The 25,546-nt window shown below is 54.3% G+C and overlaps 3 protein-coding genes across 7 annotated transcripts; 2 read left to right on the top strand and 1 right to left on the bottom strand.

The window, feature by feature from the left end:
* The first annotated feature begins 241 nt into the window (after window positions 1-241).
* On the top strand, window positions 242-7,406 carry GCHFR (GTP cyclohydrolase I feedback regulator). Of its 2 annotated transcripts, XM_039706679.1 has the most exons (4): window positions 242-739; window positions 1,902-2,104; window positions 3,155-3,249; window positions 6,572-7,406. In XM_039706679.1, exons 1-4 carry the CDS (start codon window positions 705-707, stop codon window positions 6,575-6,577), a joined length of 339 nt encoding a protein of 112 aa, XP_039562613.1. In that variant the 5' UTR covers window positions 242-704; the 3' UTR covers window positions 6,578-7,406. The 2 variants fall into 2 exon arrangements, with proteins under 2 accessions (XP_039562613.1, XP_039562612.1); XM_039706678.1 differs by lacking the exon at window positions 242-739 and having other exon boundaries at window positions 1,872-2,104.
* On the bottom strand, window positions 2,409-21,910 carry DNAJC17 (DnaJ heat shock protein family (Hsp40) member C17). Of its 4 annotated transcripts, XM_039706681.1 has the most exons (12): window positions 21,775-21,900; window positions 20,333-20,402; window positions 18,974-19,032; window positions 18,168-18,255; window positions 17,704-17,786; window positions 17,204-17,300; window positions 16,798-16,847; window positions 16,209-16,286; window positions 15,153-15,233; window positions 14,168-14,296; window positions 7,752-7,884; window positions 2,409-2,562 (listed from the first exon to the last, which is right to left on the bottom strand). In XM_039706681.1, the coding sequence occupies exons 1-11, from the start codon at window positions 21,850-21,852 to the stop codon at window positions 7,759-7,761; spliced, it is 939 nt and encodes a 312-aa protein (XP_039562615.1). In that variant the 5' UTR covers window positions 21,853-21,900; the 3' UTR covers window positions 2,409-2,562; window positions 7,752-7,758. The 4 variants fall into 4 exon arrangements, with proteins under 4 accessions (XP_039562615.1, XP_039562614.1, XP_039562616.1 ...); XM_039706680.1 differs by lacking the exon at window positions 2,409-2,562 and having other exon boundaries at window positions 7,674-7,884; XM_039706682.1 differs by lacking the exons at window positions 2,409-2,562; window positions 20,333-20,402 and adding an exon at window positions 19,904-19,973 and having other exon boundaries at window positions 7,674-7,884; window positions 21,775-21,867.
* On the top strand, window positions 9,148-11,014 carry CUNH15orf62 (chromosome unknown C15orf62 homolog). Its single transcript, XM_039706684.1, has 2 exons — window positions 9,148-9,937; window positions 10,194-11,014. The coding sequence occupies exon 2, from the start codon at window positions 10,464-10,466 to the stop codon at window positions 10,977-10,979; it is 516 nt and encodes a 171-aa protein (XP_039562618.1). The 5' UTR covers window positions 9,148-9,937; window positions 10,194-10,463; the 3' UTR covers window positions 10,980-11,014.
* Window positions 21,911-25,546: the final 3,636 nt, after the last annotated feature.

Raw genomic sequence — 25,546 nt, 5'->3', positions numbered from 1 at the left:
ACGTCACGGGCGCGCGGGGAGGCGAGGCCACGCCCACAGCGGCGCGCGCGGGCGTGCGGGGACAGCGGGACAGGGACAGCGGGACAGGGACAGCGGGACACCGGGACGACCGCGGGACAGGGACAGCGGGACACGGGGACAGCGGGACAGGGACAGCGGGACGGGGACAGCGGGACACAGGGACACCGGGACAGGGACAGCGGGACGGGGACAGCGGGACACAGGGACACCGGGACAGGGACAGCGGGACAGGGACACGGGGACACCGGGACAGGGCTGTTGTGGTGGGGGAGCTGGGCACAGAGCTGGCTGTGGGCACAGAGCAGCGGGTTTTGGGATGAGGTAATGGATTTGAGGTGGAACAGGCCAAGGAGACAGGAATGGCCAAACAATCATGCCAGGCATTTGGGGCTGGAATCCTCCCTTCTGCAGGAAATGTGGTGGGATCCCCCAGGAAGAACTCCTTTATCCCAGAATCATTGAAACCAGAAATTGCTTTTTCTGAAAGGATTCCTTAGGGAAAGGTGCCAGTCAGGAGAGGGAAAACCCTCCGTGTGTGCTCCCTGCTCCTGGGGGTTTGGGCAGAGCCAAAGAACCTTCTACTTCCCTTTTCCTGAATTATTGGGAGCAATTCCGAGCCAGCCCAGTGCAGGCAGAGCTGGGAGCAGCCAGCTCGGAGCCACAGGGTGATAATCTGCCTTGGGATGATGGATGAGATCTGGCTGCCTCCCAGATTTTGGTATCTCCTCCAGAAATTCAATATTAAAGTGTTATGTATAGCTCTGCTCTCATTTCCCTCTTTTTTTCTTTCCTATCTTTTTTTGCCCAGGAAAGAGCCACATAAGAGTCAGAGGCAGAGCTGGGCAGGCTGCCAGAACCCTGGCTGGTTTTCCTTTAATTTCTGGAAAGGTCTGGGTTTCATATCCATATAATTCCCTGTGTAACCACAGAGCACACGTGCCCAGCAGAGGTCCAGAGGGGTCATGGATTTTGGGAATTCTGTCAAAATCCAACCCAGCTGGGTGAAATGTGCCCTTGGTTCATTGGGCAACAGGTTTGCACTGGGACAGGAGAGCAGTGAGCAAACATTCCAGCTGTTCCAGGACTTGGGGAAGAGGCTCTGCTGGGGATGGGAATGATCAAAACAAGCTGATGTTTAACCCTGGGGGGAGGTATCCCACAGGGAACTCCTAATGGACATACTGGGATTTGTGGGACGTGCTTTGGGGAGAGACCATCAGTTTCTTGTGTGTCACCAAACCACGAACAAGTCAGTGACAATGTCAATAACAACAATTAAAAGCAACAACAATAATAATTATAACAACAACAACAATTAATAATTAATAACACATCAATAATAGCGGATATGCAGCGCCTCTGCCTCCTGGTCTCAGGAAATGGGACTTCTCCAATTATGAAGGAATTTAAACCCCCCATGTTCTCAGATAATAACAGTATAAAAAGAGATTATTTTCCAAAAAAAGTTGGTAATGCTGAACATCGTGCTTCAGGGGAATGTTTGGTCAGACTGTGGGGTGGGAGTGGGAATGCTCCGCAGGGCCCACCTGCCTGGCTCCTGCTCCACCATCTCCCAGTCCTCACTCCCTGCTGTTATTTCCTGGTCCTTTATCTCCCTGCTATTAATTTCCGTTTTCTTCGTCTCCCTTATCCACCATCTCCCTGTCCATCATCTCCCAGTTCACTGCCTCGCCGCTCATCATCTCCTGTCCTACATCTCCCTGTCCTCCACGTCCTGCATCTCCTCTCCTGCTCCATCCTCTCCTGTCTGCTGTCTCCCAGTCCATCCTCTCCCGTCCTCTGTCTCCCAGTCCATCCTCTCCCATCCTATCCCCTCCCTGCTCCTCACCTTCTGTCCCCTCCTGCTCCTCACCTTCCAGCCCGTCACCTCCTGCCCACCCCGTGTTGGGAGGGCAGTGCCGCGATCCCGAGGGATCCATCGGAGCCCCCGAGCCCTCCGGGAGCTTTCCCCCGCCGCCCGGGGGCGGGACCGGGGGCGGCCCCGGGCAGGTGCCCCGGGAGCGGCGGCGGGAGCGGCGGAGCGGAGATGCCCTACCTGCTCATCAGCACCCAAATCCGCCTGGTGAGTCCCGGGGCACCCCCGGCGGTGGGGAATTCCCGGGGGGGCGGGCAGGGACCGACCGGGGCGAGCCGTGAGACCCGCGGTGCCACCGTGACCGGAGCGATCCCGGCGTGGGCTGGCCCTGCTGCTGCTGGGGGGTTCGGGGTGATACGGGTTTGGGGGACCCCAGCACGGCCAGGCCGGTGAGAGGTCCCCGTGAGAGCCCCCGGTGTCCCCACCCGGCTCTGCTGCCCCAAACCCTCGTGTCCCAAATAGCGACTCACTTGGGAAACTTGCAGTGGGATCCCACGAACGCCAAAGGGACGGCCCCTCTTGTCCTCGCAGCTGGTTTTCCCTCGTCCCCAAAAAGCCATCCCAGGGTGGAAAACGCGGCCAAGGGGGTGGGCACGGCTGGGCAGTGGCTGGGATCTCTGGCTGGGATCAGTGTCCAGGAGCACGGGTGGGATTGCTGGCTGTCCCTGTCAAATAAAGCCACAAAGCAAACGTTACTCCCCGGCACTGGCAGCAGCCACATCCTGCAGGACTCTCCAGGAGCCCACAGCTGGGTGTTTATCTGGGGTTTCCCTTTTCCCGACATCCACAAGCCTGGAGCTGCTGCTGCGGTTTGGGGCAGGAAGCAGGGGCAGTGAAAACAGCAAATGAGCAAAGGGAGGGAGTTGTGATGGACACTGCTGCTGCTGCCACTGGAGATGTCCCAGAGGAAGCAGCAGTGGGTTGGGAATGGGGATTTGTGGGGATGCTGCAGCACCAAAGCAGCTGTGGGATCGTGCAAGTTGATTGAGTGCTTATGGATGAGGTACAGACGGGACACATGGATTATGGCACTGGAGGGAACAGCCTGGAGCAGCAGGGCTCAGTCTGCCCTCCAGAGACTTTGGAAGCTCTGCTCTTTGCCAAAGGGGCAAAACAAACATTTCCAGTGTGGAACCTGGCATTGAGCTGAGGCTGGAACCTTCCTGGGTGAGCAGCTGCAGTGGCTGGCACTGAGGGCCCCTGCTGGGAGTGGCCATGTCACCACATGTCCCTCACCACTCTGTGCCTGTCCCACAGGAGGCTGGGCCCACCATGGTGGGCGACGAGCACTCGGATCCCCACCTGATGAGCATCCTGGGGGCCACAAAGAGGAGCACGCTGGGGAACAACTTGTAAGTCCTCCTCTCCTTATCTTCCCAAGAAATGCAGAACATTTTCACTCCTGGAATTCCCCACAGCACCTTCCAGCTGTACAGTTAATCCCAGGACTCCCATGTGTCCTGTTAATGAGGAAATGCTGCCTGATATTTCACTTGGTTCTTTCCTTTGCTCTGACCCTTGTTTTAGCACCTGACTCCCCTTTCCTTCTCTTGGTGCCATCCCTGCCTTGCTCTGCCTGTGCCTTTCTTGGTGCTGAGACACCAGAATGCTCACCCAGTTCTGTCCCTCCCAGCTGCAGTCTGTCTGTCCATCCCATCCCACTCTCCAGTGCAGCTCAAGGCTTCACCTGAGCCAGCCCTTCCCAACAGCTCCCAAACCTTTTCCATGGGCAGCTGAGCCCTGGGGCTGGAGCTGCTTCCCATTGTGTCACCCCTGACTCTGACCCCTCCCAAGCCGTGGATATTTGACACTTCTCCATGTCCCCACCTCTGACCGTGCTGAGTTTGACACCAGCCTTTGGCCAAGTGCCACTCAGAGATGTGACCAGCATCTTCCTCATGGTTTGGCCCACTTTTTTTTCCTCACTTGATATCCCACTTCCTGGTTTTCCCCGGAGTGGGAAAAAAAACCCAAAACAACAAAAAGCAAAACAAACCCCCAAATGCAAAAGAACTTGACAGAGAGGAGCAGCTCGATTGCTGCTGTGTTCCATGTGCTGTGGAGTAGGAAGAGAAGGCATTAAAACAGGAGGTGCATCCCATCCCAAATGTTCCCAAGCTTCCATCCATGGAGCTGGGAAAACCCTCCTACTCAGCACCAGCCTGGCCAACACCAAGGGCTGGATCCTCGGCTGCTGCAGCGTTAAAAATCTCAGTGGGCTGGGAAATGTCAATAGTAAGGAGATAAAATATAAGCGGAGAGGGCCGCCCCATGGCAGCTGCTTTGCTGGGGGGTTTGCCGGGCTGATCCCTCTCCGTGCTGCTATTCCCAAGCCCGTGGGTGGGGCAGAGATTGGCAGCAGTGCCAGAGTCGTGCTGCCACCCGCCGTGCGGAGCCCGGAGTTACGCAACGGGATGGGAGACAGAGAAACACAACAGGCTCCAAGAAGGACCTGGATCCTGAGAGATTTGGGCAAGGATCCCTGGGATTCAGGAAGAAAAAGAAGGCAAAGGCAGATAAAAGCCTCTGTGGTGCCTGTCCCAGCAGGTGGGGGAGCCGCAGCACTGTAAGGAACAGAAGCACCACATTCTGCCTGTTTTGGGGAAGGGATGTGAGCTCCTTATGGGAGCTCTCTGGTGGATTCACCACCTTTCTCCTCTCCCTGTGGCCTGGAGCGTTTTGAGCTCCTCTTGCCCCACCTGCTCCTTGGCATGGCCTGTGTCACAGCTGGGAACTCCGCTGTGTCCCTGCGGCACATCCCTGCGGCACAGCACGTCCTCCCCGTGTGTGCCTGAGCACTGGGGAAAGTCCCCAGGCTGGAATGTGGCTGCTGGCACCCCCGGGAGCACAGCCACGTGCCAGCCCAGCCGCCTCCTCCAGAATCCCAACCAGAGCTCCGGGATCTGCACTGTGGCCGAGCAGGATTTTCCATCCCCAGTTCCTTCGTGAGCAGAGCCTGGCTATGGATGCTGCAAACCCCCTTCCTGCAGCACCTTGGGCCTCAGAAATTTAGCCATGACCTTGTAGGGAGCTAGGAAAGGAAAAGCCCAAGCTGCACAGACCTGCTGGGAAACTGGGATGTAGGTGAAGCTGAAATGCCTGTAATGAGGGAGCGCACGGATCCTGTTCCACAGCTCTGCACAGACACACGGCCCCTCATTAAATCCCACAAGGTGTGGGGAGCAGGGATGTGGTCCCTGCCCTCTCACTCGGGGTCAGAGCCCTTGGGGCAGCCAGGTGGGGCAAGGGGTGGGGTGGGTTTACCTGGAAGAAAAGGCTTTGCAGGTATCCCAGCCCCTCCATCCCGACTGGATGCACACGGAGATGGCAGCAGATCTGATACCCAGAATGTGCAATCTTCATTTCCCTCAACACACAGCTGGGATAAAGCCTTGGGAGCTCTTGCCTCCTGCATTTAGCTCAGCTACTCAGTTTTTTAGGTTTCTACAAATCCCTGCCTCTGCTACTTCCTCTGAATAGTGGGAATAATATTTACCAGCTCCCACTGCAAATCTGAAGGGTATGTGGCAACCCTCCTGGAGGAAGAACAGACTTCAAAGACACTTATAATAATGCACATTATCTTTACACCACATCTATAATTACAGCCAAGTACAGTCTGTCTTGAGAAACTGGAAAATCTCTCACATCTCAGGTTATTTCGTGCTTTAAAGCACTCCCAGCTCCAGCACGGGTCTGAAATCCAAGCAGGAGAAGCTTTGGGAAGGCTTTTGGATCTTTTTTTATCGTTATTAGTAGGAAAAGCAGGAGAAGCTTTGTTCAGGTGCCCAAACAGGATCCCCAGTGATCCTGCAGCCCATCATTATCTGCTCTTATCCAGCACTGTGAGTCAGCTACAGCTGAGCTGCTCTGAGCCTTATCCCAGAAGTCATGTCAGAGGAGAGGCTGGCACATCCAAAGGTCCCACTGGCCAGCTCAGCTCAGCTCAGCTGTCCCCAGCCAATTCAGCCCAGTCTGTGCCTGGTCCCTTCACTGGGGAGCAGTGTCACAGCCCTGGACCTTCTGGGATTGAGGGGTCGGAATGTGGGAATGTGCTGCAAGCCTAGAGCCAGCACAAACCAGCGGGGAATCAGAGCTGGACAAGGATCCCAGTGTCAGCTCCCAGGCACTGCTGGAGCAGAGGAGCCTGGGCTCCACCTCACCTGGCACCTCCATGCAGGACGGATGACTACTGGCTTTCCAAAGGTTTCCCACCTGGCTGAAAGCAGCACTTTGTTCCAATCCCCAAATTCTAACAGTCCCTCAAACCCACCCATCTCACAGACATACTCTGACATGGGTAGAACACTGGGATTTCATTCCTTAGAAACACCTGAATCATTCCTCTCCTCCTCCAGGAATTCCCAGTGCTCACTGTGTTTACCCTCTGCTGCAGTGCCAGCCCAGTTACCGAGCAGCATGTGGCTCTGGACACCAGCCCCTGAGCCACGTTCCCATTCAACCTGATCCTTCCCTCCTGGACAGGATTCCTGTGGTTTGGCACCTCGGGCAGTGCCTTCCCCCGGGGTTAACCAAGGCCCTGTGTCACACACACCCGTGCCAGGTGTGGCTGCTGGTCTTAGAGGGATCAGGAGCGAGGCAGGCTCACTTCCACCAGGGAATTCCCACCTCTTCCTCCCCAGCTCACCTTGTTCCCATCTTTCCTGGGTGCAGCTGTGAGTACTACGTGAACGACGCCCCGCGCCTGGTCCTGGACAAGCTGGAGAGCCTGGGCTACCGCGTGGTCAGCATGACCGGCGTGGGCCAGACCCTGGTCTGGTGCCTCCACAGGGAATAGCCAGGGAGAATCCTGCGCTCCACCCGGACAACATCCTGCTGGAGATCATCTTATAGGACTGGCAGCAAACTTTCCCCCCTTAATTCTTTCCTGTCCCAGACTCCAGGCACTCAGGCAGGGGGAGGAATGGCGCAGAGGCAGAGCTGGACCCAGTGGAATTTTGCCATCCCTGTTCCGTTTCCCAAGAGCAGGGGGAGGAAGGTATGCCCAGAATTTGGCAGAGGGAACAGATGGCTCCAGCTCTGCCTTGGGCGGGATGGCAGTCTGGCAAATTCCAGCTTTTTCACATTTTAATCATGTATTCAGCATGCCCTAGAGGAAGCTCAGTATCAGCCCCGTTTGCCTCCTCCTCAGGCTGCCCCAAAGAGCTCCATGCCTTCTCCTGGGCCAGGGGGTTAGGGAGGGACAGCAAGCATGGACACCATCCCATCTCATCCCTGAAATCCCAGAGGGAACCACTAAGCCTACTCTCAGTGCTCTGAGAATCCCTTCCCTTGGCAGCAAGGCCTGCTTCCATCTCAGCAGCACCACCAAACTTCCAGATCCCAGACTGACATCTAAGCCTAACATGGGACTCCCAAAATAACACAGAAAGTGTTGTTGTGTGACTATTGCAAGTGCAGGCTCTGATCCCAACACTGCTGAAATGTTTGGGACTGTGCATGGATTCTGCTGTGGGGGTAACACCAATAAAACATTGCTCCAAAGAGACCAATGTCCTCCTGTGGGTTGTTTAAAGCTGTTGCCAAATCCTTCTAGATGCACGGCTCCTGAACGAGCTTTCAGGAATTAAAAGCTCCAAGGTTTGGTGTTCTGATGGCACCTCTCACCCCTTGTCCCATGGGATGGGGCAGCTGCTCTGGGCACACACACTGACAGGGTAACACCTGCACTCTGTGAACCTCAGGCAGCCATTCCTTCCCCAAACCTGGACAGGGATAAGGGCTGCAGTCCCTGGGAGTTTCTATTCCCACAATACCTTTAGAAAAAAGGAGGTTTATTGACTTAAATAAAGAAACAGCTCTGAGGGGACAGAGGGGTGGGAAGAATCCATACTCTCATGCTAAGTGTGGGACTTTTCCTCCTGGTCTTCCCTCTGGAGCTGCTCGATGAGCTGCTGCCTCTCGGCCGCCTGGCGCATCCTCATCATCACCAGGCTCTCGTAGTCCCGCTCCGACACCACCGACGCCTGGAAGGAGCAGGAAACACACACAGCCTGTCAGGGACAGCACAGACTCCCAGACTTGCCCAAATCCCCCTCACAACACCAGCGTTCTAGGCAGAAAACGGTTTGATCCCACAGAAATTGGGTGAGGGGGGTGAAAGCTGCCTGGCTACAGCAAACAAGCAGGAATTGTTATTAAAATGATTATTAAAAATAACCAGCAATGAGTGTGGTTGGTGAGGAAAGCTGGACAGACATGGAGCCAGCATTCCACGAGGCTGGACGGGGCATTATTTTGAATGACAAGATCACCCTGCACCTACAACGTTGGTGCCCGAAGTCCAGCACACACTGCACACACTTCACCTGTTACAAAGGCTAATGCCATAAAAATCAAACCTTTGTGGATGACTCATGCAAGTGACTAACTTCCAACTGTCTGACAGTGCTGAGGCCTTGGCGCACGTTGCTCAGGGAAGCTGGGGCTGCCCCTGGATCTCTGGAAGTGTTCCAAGCCAGGTTGGACAGGACTTGGAACAACCTGGGATAGTGGAAAGTGTCCCTGCCCTGGGATAGACTTTAAGGTCCCTTCCCACCCAAACCATTCCACGATTCTAACAGCTGCAATCAATTACCTTGGAGGTCTTTTCCACCACAAACAACTCCACGATTCTAAGCAGCTGCAGAAAGAAAACCACCAGGGATGTTCCCAAACCTGACACAGGAATGGAACAGTTTTCCAAAGCTCCCAGAGCCTCCCTGCTGCATGTGGCAGCAACTGTCACGTCAAGGCAGTTGATTGCAGACTCTGCCTAATGAACGTGGGCAGCAGATGACAGCTGCTCCGGTGCTTTGGCGCTGCTTCCAAAGCCATTCCACACTAGTAGGTGGCCGTGCTATTTTGGATGTATGAAAGCACTGCAAGGCTTGGAAACATCCAGCTCATTTCCTTGACAGTTCAGGTGGAAATAAGAGTTTCTTGACAGAAGGTGAATGGAAAAAAACCCTTCGTATTCCCTTTTCTAGGAAGTGGGTTAAGTGGTGATCACAGAGAATCCCAGAATCCCAGAATAGTTTGGGCGGGAAGGGATCTCAAACATCATTTGGTTCCAACCTCGTGCTATGGGCAGGGACACTTTCCACCAGCCCAGGCTGCTCCAGCCTGGTTTTGGACAATTCCAGGGATGGGGCTGCCACAGCTTCTCCAGATATTGAAGGATTTCTTATGAAGCAGAAGGGATATAGAAGAGAATACAATAGAATGCCTAAATAAGTCTCTGCATGGAAACATGGGTGAGTGCAATTCCTTATCCTGTGCCAGCAAAGTGGTTCCTCCGGCTGTGAGGACACAATGAAAGCCCACAACAGATAAGGAACATCAAGAGGGAAATTAAGAGTCTAATTGGTGTCTTCGGAGACACCTGAGCAAAATGACCTTTGGGTACTGGCAGCAGCAGTGTCTGAGAAAGCACCGATGCTATCAGCCCTCAGCCGGGATCCTTCCAAGTCCCATCCACCAACCCCAGGAATTTGTGGGGCTGGATGGAAGAGCCTGCCTGACACTCATGCAGATGAATCACCCACACAAACCTGAAGCCCCACCTCACCCTGGGACTGAAATTTAAAAGAGCCAGGAGATTATTTGCAGCCTGGTTTGGGAGCTCTGCTGACACGAGGAGCCCTTGGAGCAGCGGGAGGAAGAACAGCCTGATCCAGGTGGGCTCCCAGCACGTGCTCCCGGCTGCCTGAGCGTGGGCTGAGGCTCCGCCACTCCACACACCTACTTCCTGCAATCCTGGCAATTACCAATGGAGTGAAACCCGGTTTCTGACTCAGCAAGGGCTTGGCTCAAAACAAACACATCCACGCAGGGAGCCGCAGCCCGGGAAGCAGCGACGGGTGGCACATGAAGGGACGGCAGCGGCAGCGCTGCGGAGTTTTGGCATTCTGGGTCCAACCTGGCTGAATTCCTGGACTCCTGGCTGAATTCCTGGACTTGCTTCTTCATCCTGCTCTCCGAGTGCTCCAGCAGCTTCTCCTCTCCGCTCCTGGACTCCGGGCTGCTCCAACACAGGGTGTAAGTCTCTCCTGCACTCCGTTCTCCCAGCACTGTCTCCCGCACTGTCGCTTTCTACATCCCCCTCCTCCCGTACTCCCTGGGTTCCTTCGGTGGGACTGAGTCACCGTCTCGTTCCCAGCCACCCACGGCGCTTTTCCGGCGGTGCCCCTCCGCACAAGGTGCCTGGTTACCATGGCACCCGAGTGCCCTTCTGTTCTAGATGCCAGATTAGATCTGTTCTCATGGTGACTGTGCCTCTGCTGTTCCCCACCAGCCCGGAGCCGCAGCACACGTTTAACGAGCTCGCTCACACGCCGCCGCTCCTCTCCACTCCAGGGGGAGACTCCTTCAGATCCAAGACAAGCCAAGTGCTCCTTGCCACGGCGTGGAGTTTGCATTTCCTGCACTACCAGCCTCTCTGTGTTCCTTGCAGCTCCGGGAACGGGGCAGGAAGAGGTCGATCCTGTTGCGTGGCTCTCTGCTGATCCCTGGGCTCCCGCCTGTGAGGAGTCAGCATTCCTGCTCCTCGCTGCCTTTCCTCACCATGGATACTTGGCGCAGGGGGTCCATCAAGTCCACCACCTTCTTCCGACGCTTCTCCCTCAGGAGGCACAAAAAGCTGGGCAACCAAGTCATCATCCTGAACCAGAACAGCCACACTCTGGACAAGGACGGCCAGAAGAGGGAATGCTTGAGGGATCTGAAGGACAAGTCCGAGTACCTGTCCTGTCAGAGCGAGCAGAACCTGGCCAAGGCACAAGCCCCTCCCAAGCCTCCCCGGCTGTACCTGGACAGTTCCAGCTGCCCCAACATCATCGACCACACAGATTCCCACTCTGACCTCTCCTTTTCTGATGCTGCTCCGTACCACAAAGCCACTCCGACGCATAAGGACCAAGCTACAGACCTCGGCACATCAGAGGCAGGTCTCCCAAACAGCACCACTCTTCCCGACCTGGCTGACCCCTTCCTGTCCTTCAAAGTGGATTTGGGGCTATCACTCCTCGAGGATGTGCTGCAGACCCTCAGGAAACAGAACCCGAGGGATTACGCCATTTGAAGGTACTCATTGTCCATCACATCCCAGTTACTCACTGCTGCTGCCAGTTCCTCCGATTCCAGCAGGAGGAAGGATACTGGAGCACGCCTGTTGTGTGTGGCCTGTTTTGTTGTCCTCGCCTTGCCCACCAGACCATCCCTGTCCTTGCCAAGGAATGCTCTGGAGCAGAGCTCACAGCTCTGTGCTCAGGTGAGAGCACTGTCTGCTGTCTCGTGGGCAACTTTCCGCTCTCCACCCCGGGAATCTCCCACTCCGGACTGCGCGTCCCATCCTCAGGGAAGACTGGCATTTTTTGGGAAAGACTTATTTTGGGGATGTGACACTGTGGGGCAGGGATTTGTCATGGATTGCTTGTGGAACAGCAGGTAGCCTGCAAGGAGGCAGCAGCACTGCACCCCAAAGCCAAAGCTTTGAGGGCTGAGAGACGGGAACTGGGGCTTCTCCTCCCACCATGTTTGGATGTGAAAGCTCAAAGCTGTTCCTCCGTTTTTTCTCTTCCTCCTTGTGGGTTTCTTTTCCCTTAACTCCAGTGCAGGTGGCACTCCCAGCCTGGAAACAGGTAAGCATCCAAGTAGGCTCCTGCTACAGCACCAGCAGTGGATTTATCCTCCTGGCAGGAGAAGAGAGGTCTCTGACACTGCTGCCTCACGCATGCACTGAGCTCCCAGCTGTACAGACATAGAAGAATAAATGTATCTGTGACTGGAAGTGTCTGGTTGCCTCATTTTATTGAGAACAAGCCACAGAAATCCCAGGCACCAGGAGCACAGGGTATCTGGAGTGGCCCAAGTCCATCCTCCCTGGCACTACAGGGTTTTATGATGGGGGAGGGACACCTGTGTGGCTCTGAGGGAAGGACAGAGCTGCTGGAACTTGATTTTCCTCTGAGGAGAGCTCACACAGCTCAGGGCAAGACAGGAACAGCTGCCCACCCTGAGCTGGACAGTGGGAAAGGCTCTGCCAGGCTGAGAACATTTTGGGCAGCACCAGAACAAACTGCTAAAAGAAACTACCAGTTCTTACCTTTTTGACTATTAGGGCTCTTTTAAAAAACAGCAATAATAAAACCCCTATGCCCCAGATCACCAGGAGCTTTGGAAGTGGCCACAGCAAAGTGCAGGGACACTCCAGGGAAGGCACAGCTGCCTCTTACCCTGCGAGATTCACCTCCCAAAGTTAAATAATTGGAAACAAACCCTCTGAAGGAGCTTAGAACAGGTACAAGAACTCCAGACAGGAGGCTTTTCTCAGGGCTGAATGTATAAGGAGCCCTGTCAGGGAGATTCCACTGCAGGAGCAGGGAAAGTCTTCCCAAAACTGAGCACTGCATGCTGTTGGAATGGCAAAACAAGCTCTCTACAGCCACTGTGTGCTTTGAACCATCACACAGCTACTGCTCTCAATAGCCTGGAGTGATACTGTCCAAGCCACAGCTTTTGAATTCCAAGTGGAACTGGAGCCTGCTTGGCTGCAGCAGCTCTCCAGGAACTGCTGGTCAACTGCACCTGTTGCTGTAGGAGACAACAAGGCTCTGGAAGATGAGCAGCTTCCACCTGGGAACTGCTCCCAAACCCCCTGGCTGGGGTCTGGCTGTCCTTTACCCATGGATTTTGGCACTCAGGTCCTGGCTGGCTCTCCCAGGCAGGGAGTACTGGCTGCCTGTCCCAGACAGGGAGCAGAGGATGAGTAGTGAGTGTGTTGCCATGAGAACGCTGCAGGCTCAGGCTGTTTCCTGAAGCAGAGCAGCAGAGGAGCTGCTTTTGCACAGAGTGGGAACAAAACGGGGGCGGATTCAGACAAAAACACAGGGGGGGAAGCGAATAGGAAGCAAGGGCAGCTTAAATCAGAATGAGGTAAGTGCAGCCTGGAAGCAAGAACGTGGAGCCTGCTGGCTGGGAAGTCAGCTGGGTGTGAAGGGAAGAGGCAGAGGGAACAGGGATCTGGGAGCTCACTCTGCACACTCTCGAACTGGAGGGCACAAGCTAAGTCAGCTGGAAGCAGAGCAGCCAAGAGGAACTGTAAACACGTTGCAGGTTTTAGAAGCATCCTAGTGGATGCAGCAGGAGGATTTGGGGAGGGTCTGGAGTGGGAACAAGGGACAACAGGAAAGAGAGCAGCTTGGAGATGCCAGGCTGCAGTTCAATCCCAGAAAGTGCAGCTCCTTACAGCTAAAAGCAGCAGAAAGGACAGCAAAGCACCAGCTGTGCAGCTCCTGGGCAGGATGCAGGTCCCTGGCAGCAGCTCCTCAGCATTCCCAGAGGCAGGTGGGATTGAGGAGGCTGTGCTGGGCACAGGTGAGTCACCAGCACTGTGTGCTGCTTTCCTGCTCTCCCTGCTGCCCCACCACACTAATCCTGCACCGCAGGCAGACGCTGCACTTCCACACTAACAAGCTCTGGGCATGGAGACGGGCCAAGACAAACTCAGGGATCTGAACCCACGGAGGCTGGAATCCACTGCCAAGCTCCAACTGCACCAGCAACCCCTTTGAGGAACGAGCCAGTTCTCACTCTCTGCTAGTGAGAAATTCTCAAATAACATGCTTTGGATTCTGATTTTTGCCCCAGTTCCCTTTCTAACACTCTGGTGAATCTCCTGTGGCTGCAGGACTCTCCCTGGTCCTGCATGGACAGGATAACAATCAGGGGTTTTGATGCATAATTACAAGTAATAGCAATAAAATACTTAATAAAGCATCAAGAGAATGAATGCACTGAACAATCTCACAAGCTTAAAATATTTAGGGAGTGAACACACAAAAGGGTATTTAGCTTGATATTGCTGTCTCCTCCCTCCTGCAGACCTCTAAGAATAGAGGTTTGCTTCCAGCACTAAAACTTCCTCCTCCTGGGAATGCAGTGAGCAACCATGGCTCTCCAAAGGAACCTTTCAGCAGCTGTCACTCAGAGGATTCCAACAGTCAAGAACATAGTCAAAAATCCCATCAGCATGGCACTGGAGGCTTTGGGCTGAGCAGGGAACAGCCTTGTTCTTCACTTGAGGGAAAGGGAATGTGTGAAGACCCAAACAGCTCCCAGTGTGCTGCTGCCCGGGCAGGAGGTCCTTTAGAAAGCCACTGATCCAGCACAGAAAGGGCTGCTGGGAAAGCCAGGCCTGGCCCCAAAAGCTTCCACCTGACAGCACTCTGAGATTTGGGTTGTTACAGCACCAGATTTCCCTCTCCTTACCTGTGAGCTCCTGGGCTGGCTGGTGCTGTCAGGGAGGACGGTGCTGGGGCGGCTCTGGGGCTGGCCCTCCAGCCAGGAAATCTTCAGGGGGTTATTTAGCAGGCCAACCTCATTCTTCACAGCCATCTCCTGGCAGGGAAAACACCCTTCCATCACCACCTGAATTTCAGACCCTCACGAGTCCATGAGAATCATGCTCCCATCTCAGAATGGCCTCAAGGCCAAGTAGGGCACAAACAAGACCTAACCCTGGAAGTGTCCAAGGCCAGGCTGGATGGGGCTTGGAGCAACCTGGGCTACTGGATGGTGTCCCTGCCCACGGCTGGGGGCTTGAAATGGATGGTCTTTTAAGGTCCCTTCAAATCCAAACCGTTCTATGATTCCACTCTGTAAGATTTTAAGGCTCTTTCCAACCCAAACCATTCCAGATTTCACAGCTGCCCTACATGAGAAGCACCTCTATGGTCCATACCCCTGCCAGCAATTTTGACATACGGGTCACACACAATTCTGGGGGGTTTTATCATTTGGATATGAGTGAAAGAAAAGCTAACAAGGAAACTCTCATACAGCCCAAGCTGATGGAACTACTAAAATTTAGGGTAACTGATGACTTCTGCTCCCACAGCCACATGAGTTATTATAACTCACAGTGAGTCAAGACATTTTGGGTTGTTTTTTACTGCAGATGCCTGGTATCACCTCCAAAGCACATAAGCCAAACTCCAAGGCATTTCACCTCCAGAGAGAGCTGAGTAAGAGCTCAGTGCCTGATTTCTAAGGCAGTGCCTCTTCCCTCAGCCTGTTCCATGCACAACCTGTTTATGTGCCTGATCTCTGGGTTTGTGCCTCCAGCTGTGCCACACCTTCCGTGCCTTTTGACTCTCATTACCCTTCTCCACTGCCTTAATGACAGGGCAGTGTCCTGGCTGTCACCTGTCCTGTGCCACCCCCAGCACACCCAGCAGGGGCTCTGCACACTCACAGCTGCCTTCACCGTGGCAAATTCCACCACTGCACTCCCAGTCTTCCTGCTGGAGATCAACAAATTGAGCACATCACCATACTGTGGGAAGAAAGAAAGGAAGGAAAGTTAATTACAGAGCCAGGAGAGATGTCAAGTTCAGTTATTAAATGAACACAAAGAGAAAACATGTGTTTTCACAGACATGAGGCTTGAGTTGTCACTATTTCTGCCCTGCTTCCACTGATCCCACCATTTCTGTCCCTCCAGGAAATAATCTGGGAAGGCATGGAGCTACACACTTGGCTCTCCAGTGCAAGAGGGCTGCTGAGCTCAGAGTCACAGCTCAGAGGGAAAAGAAAGATGCCAGACTGGGACTGATCAGATCAGAGGCTTGTCTGTGCCTGTCTCTGCACTTCCCACAGCAGGGATGTGGAGTGCTTGAAGTGAAGGATGGCTGCACCACAAGCACAGAGCCAGACCAAGTGGGCAGGAAGCATCCAGTGGGGAGAGTCTGCAGCTGCTCTTTCAGCCAGAGCTGTTAGCTGGGAAACAGCTCCCAGCTCAGGGATCAAAGGATCCAACTTGGTTCAAAGGTTGGATTTGATGATTGAAGAGATCTTTTCCAACCTTAATGACTCCACGATAATGCTGATGAGCTGTGAAAACTGCATAAGAAAGCTGAACAGGGAAGGAAATTAACCACTCCAGTTTATAGCATGGAGTGACAGGACACAGGGAATAACTTCAAACCAGCTGTTCAGATGAGATTACCTGTTCAGATTAGATTATTAGTATAAAATCCTTCCCTGTGCAGGTGCTGAGGCCCTGGCACAGGTTGCCCAGAGGAGCTGAGGCTGCCCCATCCCTGGAAGTGTCCACGGCCAGACTGGACAGGCCTTGGAGCAACTTGGTCTAGTGGAAAGTGTCTCTGCCTGTGGCAAGGGGTGGAACTGAATAATTTTTAAGGTCCCTTCCCACCCAAACCATTCCATGATCCTGCAATATGCACTATTCTTACAGCACTGGGATCAGGGGAAGACCCAGTAACACAAAGGGAAGAGTGTCAGACAGGACCTTCTGCAGGATCTGCAGCAGCACATCTTTGGAGTATCCCCCTCCAGTCTCATCTTCCTTCCTGCATTTCCACCTGAGCTGGAAACAAACGGCAGGAGTTAATTTTTCCCAGTTTTGGATGTGCTGCCTGCTCAGGCAGCTCCCACCCCCCTGCACATTCACCACGTCTGCTATTTCCAGCCACACTCCCAGGCCTGCCAAGACAGTGATCTCAGCATGGGAGTGAGCACAGGGAACAAACTGTTTGGGGAACAGGGAGAAACGCTGCTCACTGGAATAAAAAAAGATCGCATTTGAAAGGATGCTAATGGCTCTGCCAGGGTAATTAGCAGATGTTTCCCTGTGCTTAAAGCACAGACAACTCAATCCCAGGCTCAGAAATCTGGAGCAGACAAAGAAAAGGTGAGTGAGGAAGGAATTCTAACAGCAAGGACAGGAGCTGTTCACCTGATGATGCACATTCCATGGAGGAATTTCGTCTCCAGTATAAAAAAGGATGCGCCAGCTTAGCAGGGTTGAAATGTCCCTTCTGTTTTCCACCATGTTCTATCAGTTTTCACCAAAACACAGCTTTTTAAGGATGTCTTACCTTGAGCTTAGGAGTTATTTTGCCTTCTGCTCCATTTCTTTCCTGCTTGCCTAAAAACAAAAAAAAAAAAGGAAAGGACATGGGTGAAAATTCCTCAGCACTCTGCACCATTTTTTTTCCCCCTGAGAACATACATATGATGAAACACTTTGGGATTTCCAGTGGACCATTGCAGTCCCAAAAATCCCGTGCAACAGGAACTGCAGCACAGATTGAATACTCCATGGCAGCACTTTTCCCTTTTAGGAAGCACAGACTTGCCACGATCAAGGCCAGAAACAGGTCAGCAAAAACACAAGCAGCAGACATGCTCTGAGGCATTTTCCCCTGCAAGAAGGTTGGAAAAATTCAGGGTGGAGAGCTGCCAAAGAGCCCGAGGGCAGCTCCAGGAGGTCGCCATGCTCACCTCGGCTGTGCTGCTCCCTCTCCAGGCGGATCTGCTCCCTGACCAGCCTCTGCTGCTCCTCCAGCTGCCGGGAGCCCTCCTCACGCAGGCGGAGTATCTGCGGCACAGGGAACACAGCACGGGCACCTGAGGCACACAGCCACGGCTGGAATGTCACCTGGAGGCTTCCAAGGACAGCCTGGGCTTCATACCTATCTCCTGGGACACCCCTCCTGCCAGTGCCCTGGGACAGCTCCAAAAGGAGCAGCCTGGTCTGGTGGAAGGGGTCCCCGAGCGTGGCAAGGCTGGAACTGGATGGGCTTTAAGGCTCCTTCTCACTCAAACCATTCCAGGATTCTCTGATTCACAGAGCCTTTTGATCCCAAAGGTTAAAGCTTTCCAGAGATTATTGCTCTCCAGAGATTTTTTTTGCACCTCATCTCATGGGTTTCATCAGGAATGGAAATAATTCCAGCAATTCTTCTCAAAAATAGCAGAAGGAACTAAGAATTTATCCTTACTTCTTCTTCTAATGATCTCGTTATCCTGATCTCCTCCTCTTCATTCTCCTGGGACTGGGCTTCCCGTTCCCTGGCTTCAAGATCTGTAGAGAAAGAAACAAAATTAAAACAATCCAAAGAGAACTTGAGTTTTCCCTGCTGGCCAGAGGCAGATGGATAGATCACAAACTTGGCTGCAGCTACACCAATATGCTGACAGCTCTGCTGCCTCTCCTCTGGCCCCACACACCAAAGGAGCCTTAGCAATCCTCAACCCCCTAATTCTCACAGCAGGACCTAATTCCCTCCTTCCCAGAGCAGGACCACCCCAGCTATGGTTGTGGGAGGAGATTCCAGGTCTACTGGACTGTAATAGGGATGAAGAAACCACAGTCATCCCCCATGGACTGACCCCTGTGGAAGGAGAACTGCAAACAGCCAGCTAGGGGAGATCTCAGGAGAACATGAGGCTTTGATTTTCTCACCAAGCTTTACTTTCTTCCTCTTCTCATCGAGTTTCTGTGTCCTTGCTGCAGCCTCCTTCTTCGCCCTCCTCACCCTGTCATAGGCTGCCTGCCAAGGAACCAGCACAACAGTGGGAAACTACAGAAACCAGGAGAGAAACTGGAAAACAGGGAACACACAGGGACATCAGGGACTGCAACCCTGTCTGCAGGGCTGAAGCATCTGCTGATTCTTGGATGACAAGCTTTGCCAGTACCTGAGAAGAGGAGCTCATGTTTTTAGCTTCTATCACCTGGAATCAACAGTTTTCCCTTTCCTGAGGGAGTTCCTTGCTCATTTTTTGGTTTTATTCTTTCCAGGGACATTTCCAGGTTCTTTTAGGCCTTGGGCAGTAGGTTCTCAGCCACTTCCCCAGAGCCTCAGAAAGATCCAAGCTCTCCTGTGTCCCTCAGACAGCAAAGCTTGGAGCCTCAGGAACTGCATCCAGGTATTACTCATTTGTCAGCCCTGACTCAACAGGAATGGCAGATGTTGCCATGGGAATTTGGTGTTCCTGAATCAGGAGTGGTGTTATTAAATGGGATATGCCCCAGTCCAGCACGTTATTAAAGGCAGAATCTCAGGGCAGAGCTGCTCCCAGCAGCAAATCCCAAACACCACATTTCTCCAAGCTGTCACCTGAGATTTGATCTCATGGAGAAGCAGGGGGAATAACAGCTGAGATTTGTATTCATGGAGCCTCTGTGGGAGCAGAGAGCAGGACAGGCAGGATTACAGCTCCCAGCACCACCCCAAAATCCCACACTTGCCCAGGGAACATCCTTACCCTGGCTGCTGCATCTGTGAGCACGGCCAAGGCCTGGGACAGCTGGTGGAAAGTTTCCGCTGGGAACGAGAAGAAATAAGGGCAAGATGAGGGAAACCAGGTAAGGGACTGGGGAAGAACCAGGAAACACAATTCCTGCAGGAAGGTCTCTCCAAGGAACGAAAATCACCTCTCCAAGAGCTTTGTAAGCCAACCTCTAGCCAGGGCCACCTCAACTCAAAGGTCTTACACAAACTTGAGAGTAAATAAAGACAGAAAAAAACTGGAATCTTGGAATACACAAACTTAATTTTTCTTGCTGATTCTATTCACTTTGGATGGCAATATCTCCTTCATGCCACATTCAGCTGGAGCTTTACAATTTCCTTCTCCCTCTCAGTCCTTTTTCCTTCAACAAGAGGTCCTGTTTATGTTGTACTGGAAGTTGTTACATTACAGCCATCTATCCTTTAGAAGCCTTTCCTCTTGTCCCATTACAAGCATTGGCAAATTGTATTTATTTTTCAAAAAGATGAATTATTGCTCTTGACACAAAAGTACAAAGTAACTGCTAATTCTACAACCTCCAACCACAGCAATCCCTCGCTGCAGGCAGCTGAAATTCCCCCTTGCCCTGCCACAGATAAAAGGATTTATGGACTGCTGGTGAAGTTTGGACTGTGAGAGATACAGATCAAAGCAGTGTCCAAACAGGCAAAGGCTGGGAGGGTTTGGAGGGGCGCAGCTGTAATTCCAGCACTCCCTTGCTGCTGGTGTTTCCAAACCCAGCAGGGATCGTTCAGCCTTAAAAAATCAGAGTTAACACCAACAGGAGCAACTCCCAGCCCAGGGACACACACCCAGCCATTCCCCCAGCACTGAGGGAAGCAGAGCCACTTCCAGGAGAATGGAGAAGGGAAAACTGCAGCAGGAAGAGCTGCCCCAGCTCACCTGCCCGGGGGTTGTCGGGGTTCTTGTCGGGGTGGCAGGTGAGAGCCTTCTGCCGGAACGCTGTCTTCACCTGCAGGGGCCACACTGGGGGTTACTGGGGGAAAACTCCTTGCTCTCTGCCAAAAAAAAGCACCTTGGAAACCCAAAGTTATCCCTGTGTTCAAGGGTAAGATCAAAGCAGTGTCCAAACAGGCAAAGGCTGGGAGGGTTTGGAGGGGCGCAGCTGTAATTCCAGCACTCCCTTGCTGCTGGTGTTTCCAAACCCAGCAGGGATCGTTCAGCCTTAAAAAATCAGAGTTAACACCAACAGGAGCAACTCCCAGCCCAGGGACACACACCCAGCCATTCCCCCAGCACTGAGGGAAGCAGAGCCACTTCCAGGAGAATGGAGAAGGGAAAACTGCAGCAGGAAGAGCTGCCCCAGCTCACCTGCCCGGGGGTTGTCGGGGTTCTTGTCGGGGTGGCAGGTGAGAGCCTTCTGCCGGAACGCTGTCTTCACCTGCAGGGGCCACACTGGGGGTTACTGGGGGAAAACTCCTTGCTCTCTGCCAAAAAAAAGCACCTTGGAAACCCAAAATTATCCCTCTGTTCAAGGGTAACCCGCTGGGCACAGGGCATGGATGTGTCTGGGAGGAGCCGGAGCTTTTAAAAGCTGCTTTGGCTTCCAGGTGTCTTGTGCTGCAGCAGTTAAACCTCAGGTTAAAAAAATGGAGAGGGGGGAATAAAGGGGGAGAAGGACAAATGGGGAGAAGGAAAAAAAAAAGAGAGAGAAGAAAAAATATGGAGAAGAGGAAACAAAAGGACAGAGTGGGGAAAAGGGGAGGAAAAAAATATGGAGGAAGGAAACCAAAGAGGAGAAAGGAAAGGAAAAAGAGAGGGAGGAAAAAAGGGGGAGATGATAAAAAAAATGGGGGAAGGGAAAAAAAAACCAGAAGGAGAACCAAAAAGAGGGAAAGGCAACGAAAAAGGGGAAATGAAAGAAAGTAGGAAAGGAAAAGAAATGGGGGAAGGAAGAGAAGTGAAAAAGAAAAATGAAAGAGGTAAAGAGAACGAAAAATGGGGAAGTGAAGGGGGAAAAAGTGGAAAGGAAAACAAAAAGGGTGGGGGAGAAGGAAAACAAAAAGGGGGGGGAGAAAGAAAACAAAAAGTGGGGGGGAGAAGGAAAAAAGGAAGCCACTCTACCCCACTCCCAACCAATTCCCTGCTAGAACAAGTGGAAGAAGTTGTGTCCCGGCCCCACCTGGTGGACAAAGCTCCCGGGATTGGGAATGTGCAGGAAAAGCCCTGCAGATGACCCCACCTCCTGCATCCTCCAAGTTCCCATTTCAGCCAGGAATTCCCCCGCAGTGTCCCTCCCAACCCCGCTGTCTGGCAGGGGCAGCCATTCCCTTTTTATCCCGTTATTCCCGGGCCGAGCCCCTCTGCAGCTCTCCCCGAGCTTCCTTCCCGTGTTTAGCACTGACTAACCAATCAAACTCAATTCAAAACCGCCAACGAGTCATTCCAAGCCCACAAAATTAACTACGTGACTTTTGGGCGTTCGGACAGCAGGAATTTTGGACCAACACGGGAATTTCCCATAAACAAAGCGAGAACAACACGTCCCAGAACAACCCCGCAGTTCTCTCCTCCTCCACAGGCGGGTTCCGCCCCGCAGGATTGAGGGGTGAACCGGGGGAACGAGGCCAATTCCAGTAAAACCGGGATATGATAACACCAATATCAGCAAAAACCGGGATTTTCCCGTCCGACAGCCCCGGTCCCGCAGCAGCGCTTGGAGCAGCCCCTCAGCTCAGCGCCGCGCCGGGAGCCCGCCGCTCCCGAGGACCGGGAAAGGGATGGAGGGGAGAGAAGGAGCCCGCGCCCCTCACCTCCTTCTCGGACGCCTTCTCGCCGATCCCCAGCAGCCCGTAGAGGTCCCGCTCCAGCAGCTCCTTATCCACCGCCATCTTCGCGCTTCCCGGTTCCGCTCCTGGCGCCGCGGTCGCTGGGAAATGTAGTCCCCGCACGCCGCCTCACCACGAGCCACCCGGGAAGATTGGACTACAAGCACCGTGATGCACCACGCGGTTCAAGGGAACAACACCGTCTGGGCGCGCAGCGCCCTGCTGGGCATGCTGGGTGTTGTAGTTCTTTAGCGGCGGCTGAGAGCGGGGCTAAACTAGATGAAAACTACAAGTCCCATGGGGCCGTGCGCGGGCACCGAGGCCTTAGGGAACACGTGGGTCCTGCTGTCGCCCAAGGTCATGCTGACCGTGTCCCCAAATGCCACGGGCGGATCCACATCCACGCGCTAAATGCCTCCAGAGATGGCACTCCACCACCTCCTCGGGAAGTCGGTGGCAGTGGGGGGTGGTGGGAGCCCAGCCGCACCCTCTTCCCAAAAACATACTTATTTTTGTTGTCCCCAAAAAGCATCCATCTCAGCCCAAGGCACAGCTCCTTGGGAAATTCTTGTCTTCTTACTGATCTAAGATACCTCCCTTTCCCCACACTGCTCTAAGGAGGGAGCACTCTAGAAGAAAGCCTATCCAGTTATTTCCATGCACAGGAGACGGAATTTTTCAGCCCTTACTCCTTTATTTTAGCAGGATTTGTGTCCTCATGGCTGAAGGTTACTTAACCTGTTTTATCAACAATAGCAACAAACGTGAGACCAACCTGAGATCACGAAGAAAACTGGATAGCCACGATTCCAGCAAAATGAATTGTTTCAGGGAGCTGTTCTTAGCCAGTAGTGCAATAAACTGGAAGGTTCCTGGTGTGTCTCCATGGATCCTCACCCGAGCAGAGCCTCAGCTCTCAGGGTGCAGCCCCAAATCATTGTCAGCGTTGCTTCAATCCCTGCTCCACTGCCACCTCCTTCTTCTTGATGAGACTCCTGGAGTGGTTTGTGCTCAAAGGGAGCTTAAAGATCATCCACTTCCACCCCCTGCTATGGGCAGGGTCATCTTCCACTACCCCAGGCTGCTCCAAACCCTGTCCAACCTCACCTGCAGTGCTTCCAGGGATGGGGCAGCCACAGCTGCTCTGGGCTGCCTGTGCCAGGGTCTCACCTCTGAACAGGGAAGGATTTCTTCCCAGTATTCCACCTAAATCTCCCCTTTCCCATTTTGAAGCCATTCCCCTGGTCCTAACCCTGCTGAGTTGTAGCCCTGGCTGTGCTGAGGCCACCTGTGGCCATCATGGTGCCACCTTGGGCACCTTTTGTGGCCTCCCCTGAGGATCCCCTCTGGGTTCCCTTCCTGTGACACCTTCTTGCCCTACAAGACACAAAATTTATCCCCCGACGCCTGTCCCTAAACCCAAGCACAGCACCTCAGCCCTCCGGGGCTGTCCCACGCCTTTGTGACAGCGCCATCAGTGACGTCACAGCGGCCACGGGACATCACAGAAGCAGCACAGGGGGCCCAGAGCCGCAATCCCACGGGGAGACCCGTGGGATGCAAACACCGCTCTTCCAGCCCCACCACGGCCCCGCTGGTGAGGGGTGGGACAGCCCCGCCGGGACGGGGAGCCGCGGGCGTGCGGGGACAGGTACCTGCAGACAGACTCTGTGCCTCTTGCAGGGCGACATGTCATCGAGGGACGACACTCCGGAGCCGAGCACCTCTGCTGCCAGCGCCGGCCAGGCGGCCCCGGCCGCGCCGCGGGACGACAGCCGCGAGGAGGCCGCGTGCCCGGAGTGCCGGCACATCAGCACGGCGTGCTCCAGCTCCTGCCGGCACTGCTTCTGCCAGCTGTGCCTGTGGGACTGGAGCCTGGGCGAGGCCACGTGCCCGCGGTGCCAGCGGCCCACGCGCCACCCCTACCCCCAGCACGTGGCCCTGTACCACGAGGTGCAGGAGCGCGTCTACGACAGCAAGCGGAGGTGGCGAGGCCACTCCGCGCGGAGCTGCTCCGGCCACGTCGGGCCCTGGGAGAGGAGGTCACGGAGATCCGTGAGGTGGCCCCGCGATGGCCGCCGGCAGTCTCGGCACACCCGGGGCAGCGACTCCCCGAGGAGGAGGTGGTGGCAGCAGCAGAGAAGGGCTTGGGAGGACGCACCTGAGGAGGGGCAAACTCCGAGGTTTGAGTGGACCATCCCGGCCTCCTCGCAGGCACGGCGCTCCCAGCGCAGGTTCCGCAGGTCATGGAGCCAGCAGGAGCGGTCCCGGGGCCGCCGCGGGTGGAGCAGGGGCAGGGAGCGTTCCCGTGGCTGGGACATGTCCTCCAGGAGAGAGCAGGAGACCCAGACAGGCTCCCCCGAGCGCTCCGCACGACACAGGCGCTGGAGGAGCTGGAATGCTGATGGCAGACACACTCCAGGGTCCCAGCACGATGCCCCCTCAGAGAGGAGCGAGACAGGCCAGTCGGAAGACTCCGATTCCTCCGGACAGCAGCACACAAGGAGGCAAAGCCGGGGCAGATCCCAGAGGAGGGGCCAGAACTCCCAGGCAGGCTCCCAGAGAACGGTGCCCCACGCGCGCTCCACGAACCAGAGGCGCTGGAGGAGCTGGAGCGCTGCTGACAGACACACTGCAGGGCCCCAACATGACACCCCCCTGAGGAGGAGCGAGAGACGCCAGCGGGAAAACCGGGATTCCTCCAGGCAACCGCACGCGGCAAGGAGCAGAACCCGGGGCAGATCCTACAGAAGCCAGAACTCCCAGAGAACAGCGCGCCGCCACCACTCCACGGGTCAGAGGCAGTGGAGGAGCTGGAATGATGACCGGGAACGAGCTCCAAGGTCCCAGCGGAGCACCCCGGGCTCCTCAAGGAGGAGCCGGCACCAGCACAGGGACACATAGCCCACCCACCCTCCCAAAATGGGAATTGCCACGCTCAGGCTCAGCCCAGGGTGTCCAGGCAGGATTTGGTGATCTCCCATGATGGAGCCACCAGATCTCCCCTGGACATCCTGTTCCAGGGCTTGACTCGCTGCAAATAAACAAATGCCACTTGAGCCAGCACTCCCTTTCTCCTTGTTGTGTTTCTGCCACCTCAGGAGCCTCCACAGATCTTTTGGAGCATCCCACACCTTTGGGTTGCCCTCATGAGTTGCATCCTTTCCCTCTGTGAGCTCTCCCAGCATCATTGAGTGAATCTGTGGATCAGGGAGCTGAGGGGCTCTTCCTCTCTCCATTCCCTCACAGCCTTTCCATGACTGAACCTGACTTGGCCTTTTGCCTTTGCTTTCCCTTCAGTTTTATCCAGGGAAGCTTTGCTGGGAGAAGTTAGTACCCCTTAGCAGAAGTTAGTACCCCTCAGCATTTTTTCAGCAGAGCCACAGCTCAGTACAGGAATATTTTCCCCAAAAACCCACAGTGTGGCTGATACAAATATCAGTGCTGGAGGTGCCCAAGCCCAGCTCCAGGGCCAAAACTTGCCCTGAACTTCCCTCCCAGCTGTCATCCAGCCCCTGTCCCCAAATGCCAGCCTTTGGAATCACCTCACTAACCTGCAGTGTCCCATTGACCTCCAGTTTGGGGTGTCAGCATAGCTGATCATCCCCCTAGATGCACATTCAGCATGTGGGATGTGGATTTTGCCTATGGATACAGTCTCTGCTGGATGGAAGGAGCCTGGTCACACTGGATCCCTCTTGCACTGCAAGAAATAATTGGAAAAAAAGCCATAAAATTCAGAAAAAGGTGGGAAGCA

Source organism: Passer montanus, unplaced genomic scaffold (assembly GCF_014805655.1).
Source record: "Passer montanus isolate IOZ18808 unplaced genomic scaffold, ASM1480565v1 scaffold195, whole genome shotgun sequence".
In the NCBI taxonomy this organism is placed as follows: Eukaryota; Metazoa; Chordata; class Aves; order Passeriformes; family Passeridae; genus Passer; species Passer montanus.
This window is presented reverse-complemented; position numbering and strand designations above follow the sequence as displayed.

Coding starts and splice junctions, on each gene's coding strand:
- GCHFR (XM_039706679.1), top strand. CDS start 705: ATGATGGATGAGATCTGGCTGCCTCCCAGATTTTG. Junction 740..1,901: donor TGGCTGCCTCCCAGATTTTG/GTATCTCCTCCA, acceptor CTCACCTTCCAG/CCCGTCACCTCCTGCCCACC. Junction 2,105..3,154: donor TCAGCACCCAAATCCGCCTG/GTGAGTCCCGGG, acceptor CCTGTCCCACAG/GAGGCTGGGCCCACCATGGT.
- CUNH15orf62 (XM_039706684.1), top strand. CDS start 10,464: ATGGATACTTGGCGCAGGGGGTCCATCAAGTCCACCACCTTCTTCCGA.
- DNAJC17 (XM_039706681.1), bottom strand. CDS start 21,852: ATGGCGGTGGATAAGGAGCTGCTGGAGCGGGACCTCTACGGGCTGCTG. Junction 18,256..18,973: donor TCACAGATGCAGCAGCCAGG/GTAAGGATGTTC, acceptor GTTCCTTGGCAG/GCAGCCTATGACAGGGTGAG. Junction 17,301..17,703: donor CGAGATCATTAGAAGAAGAA/GTAAGGATAAAT, acceptor CCTGTGCCGCAG/ATACTCCGCCTGCGTGAGGA.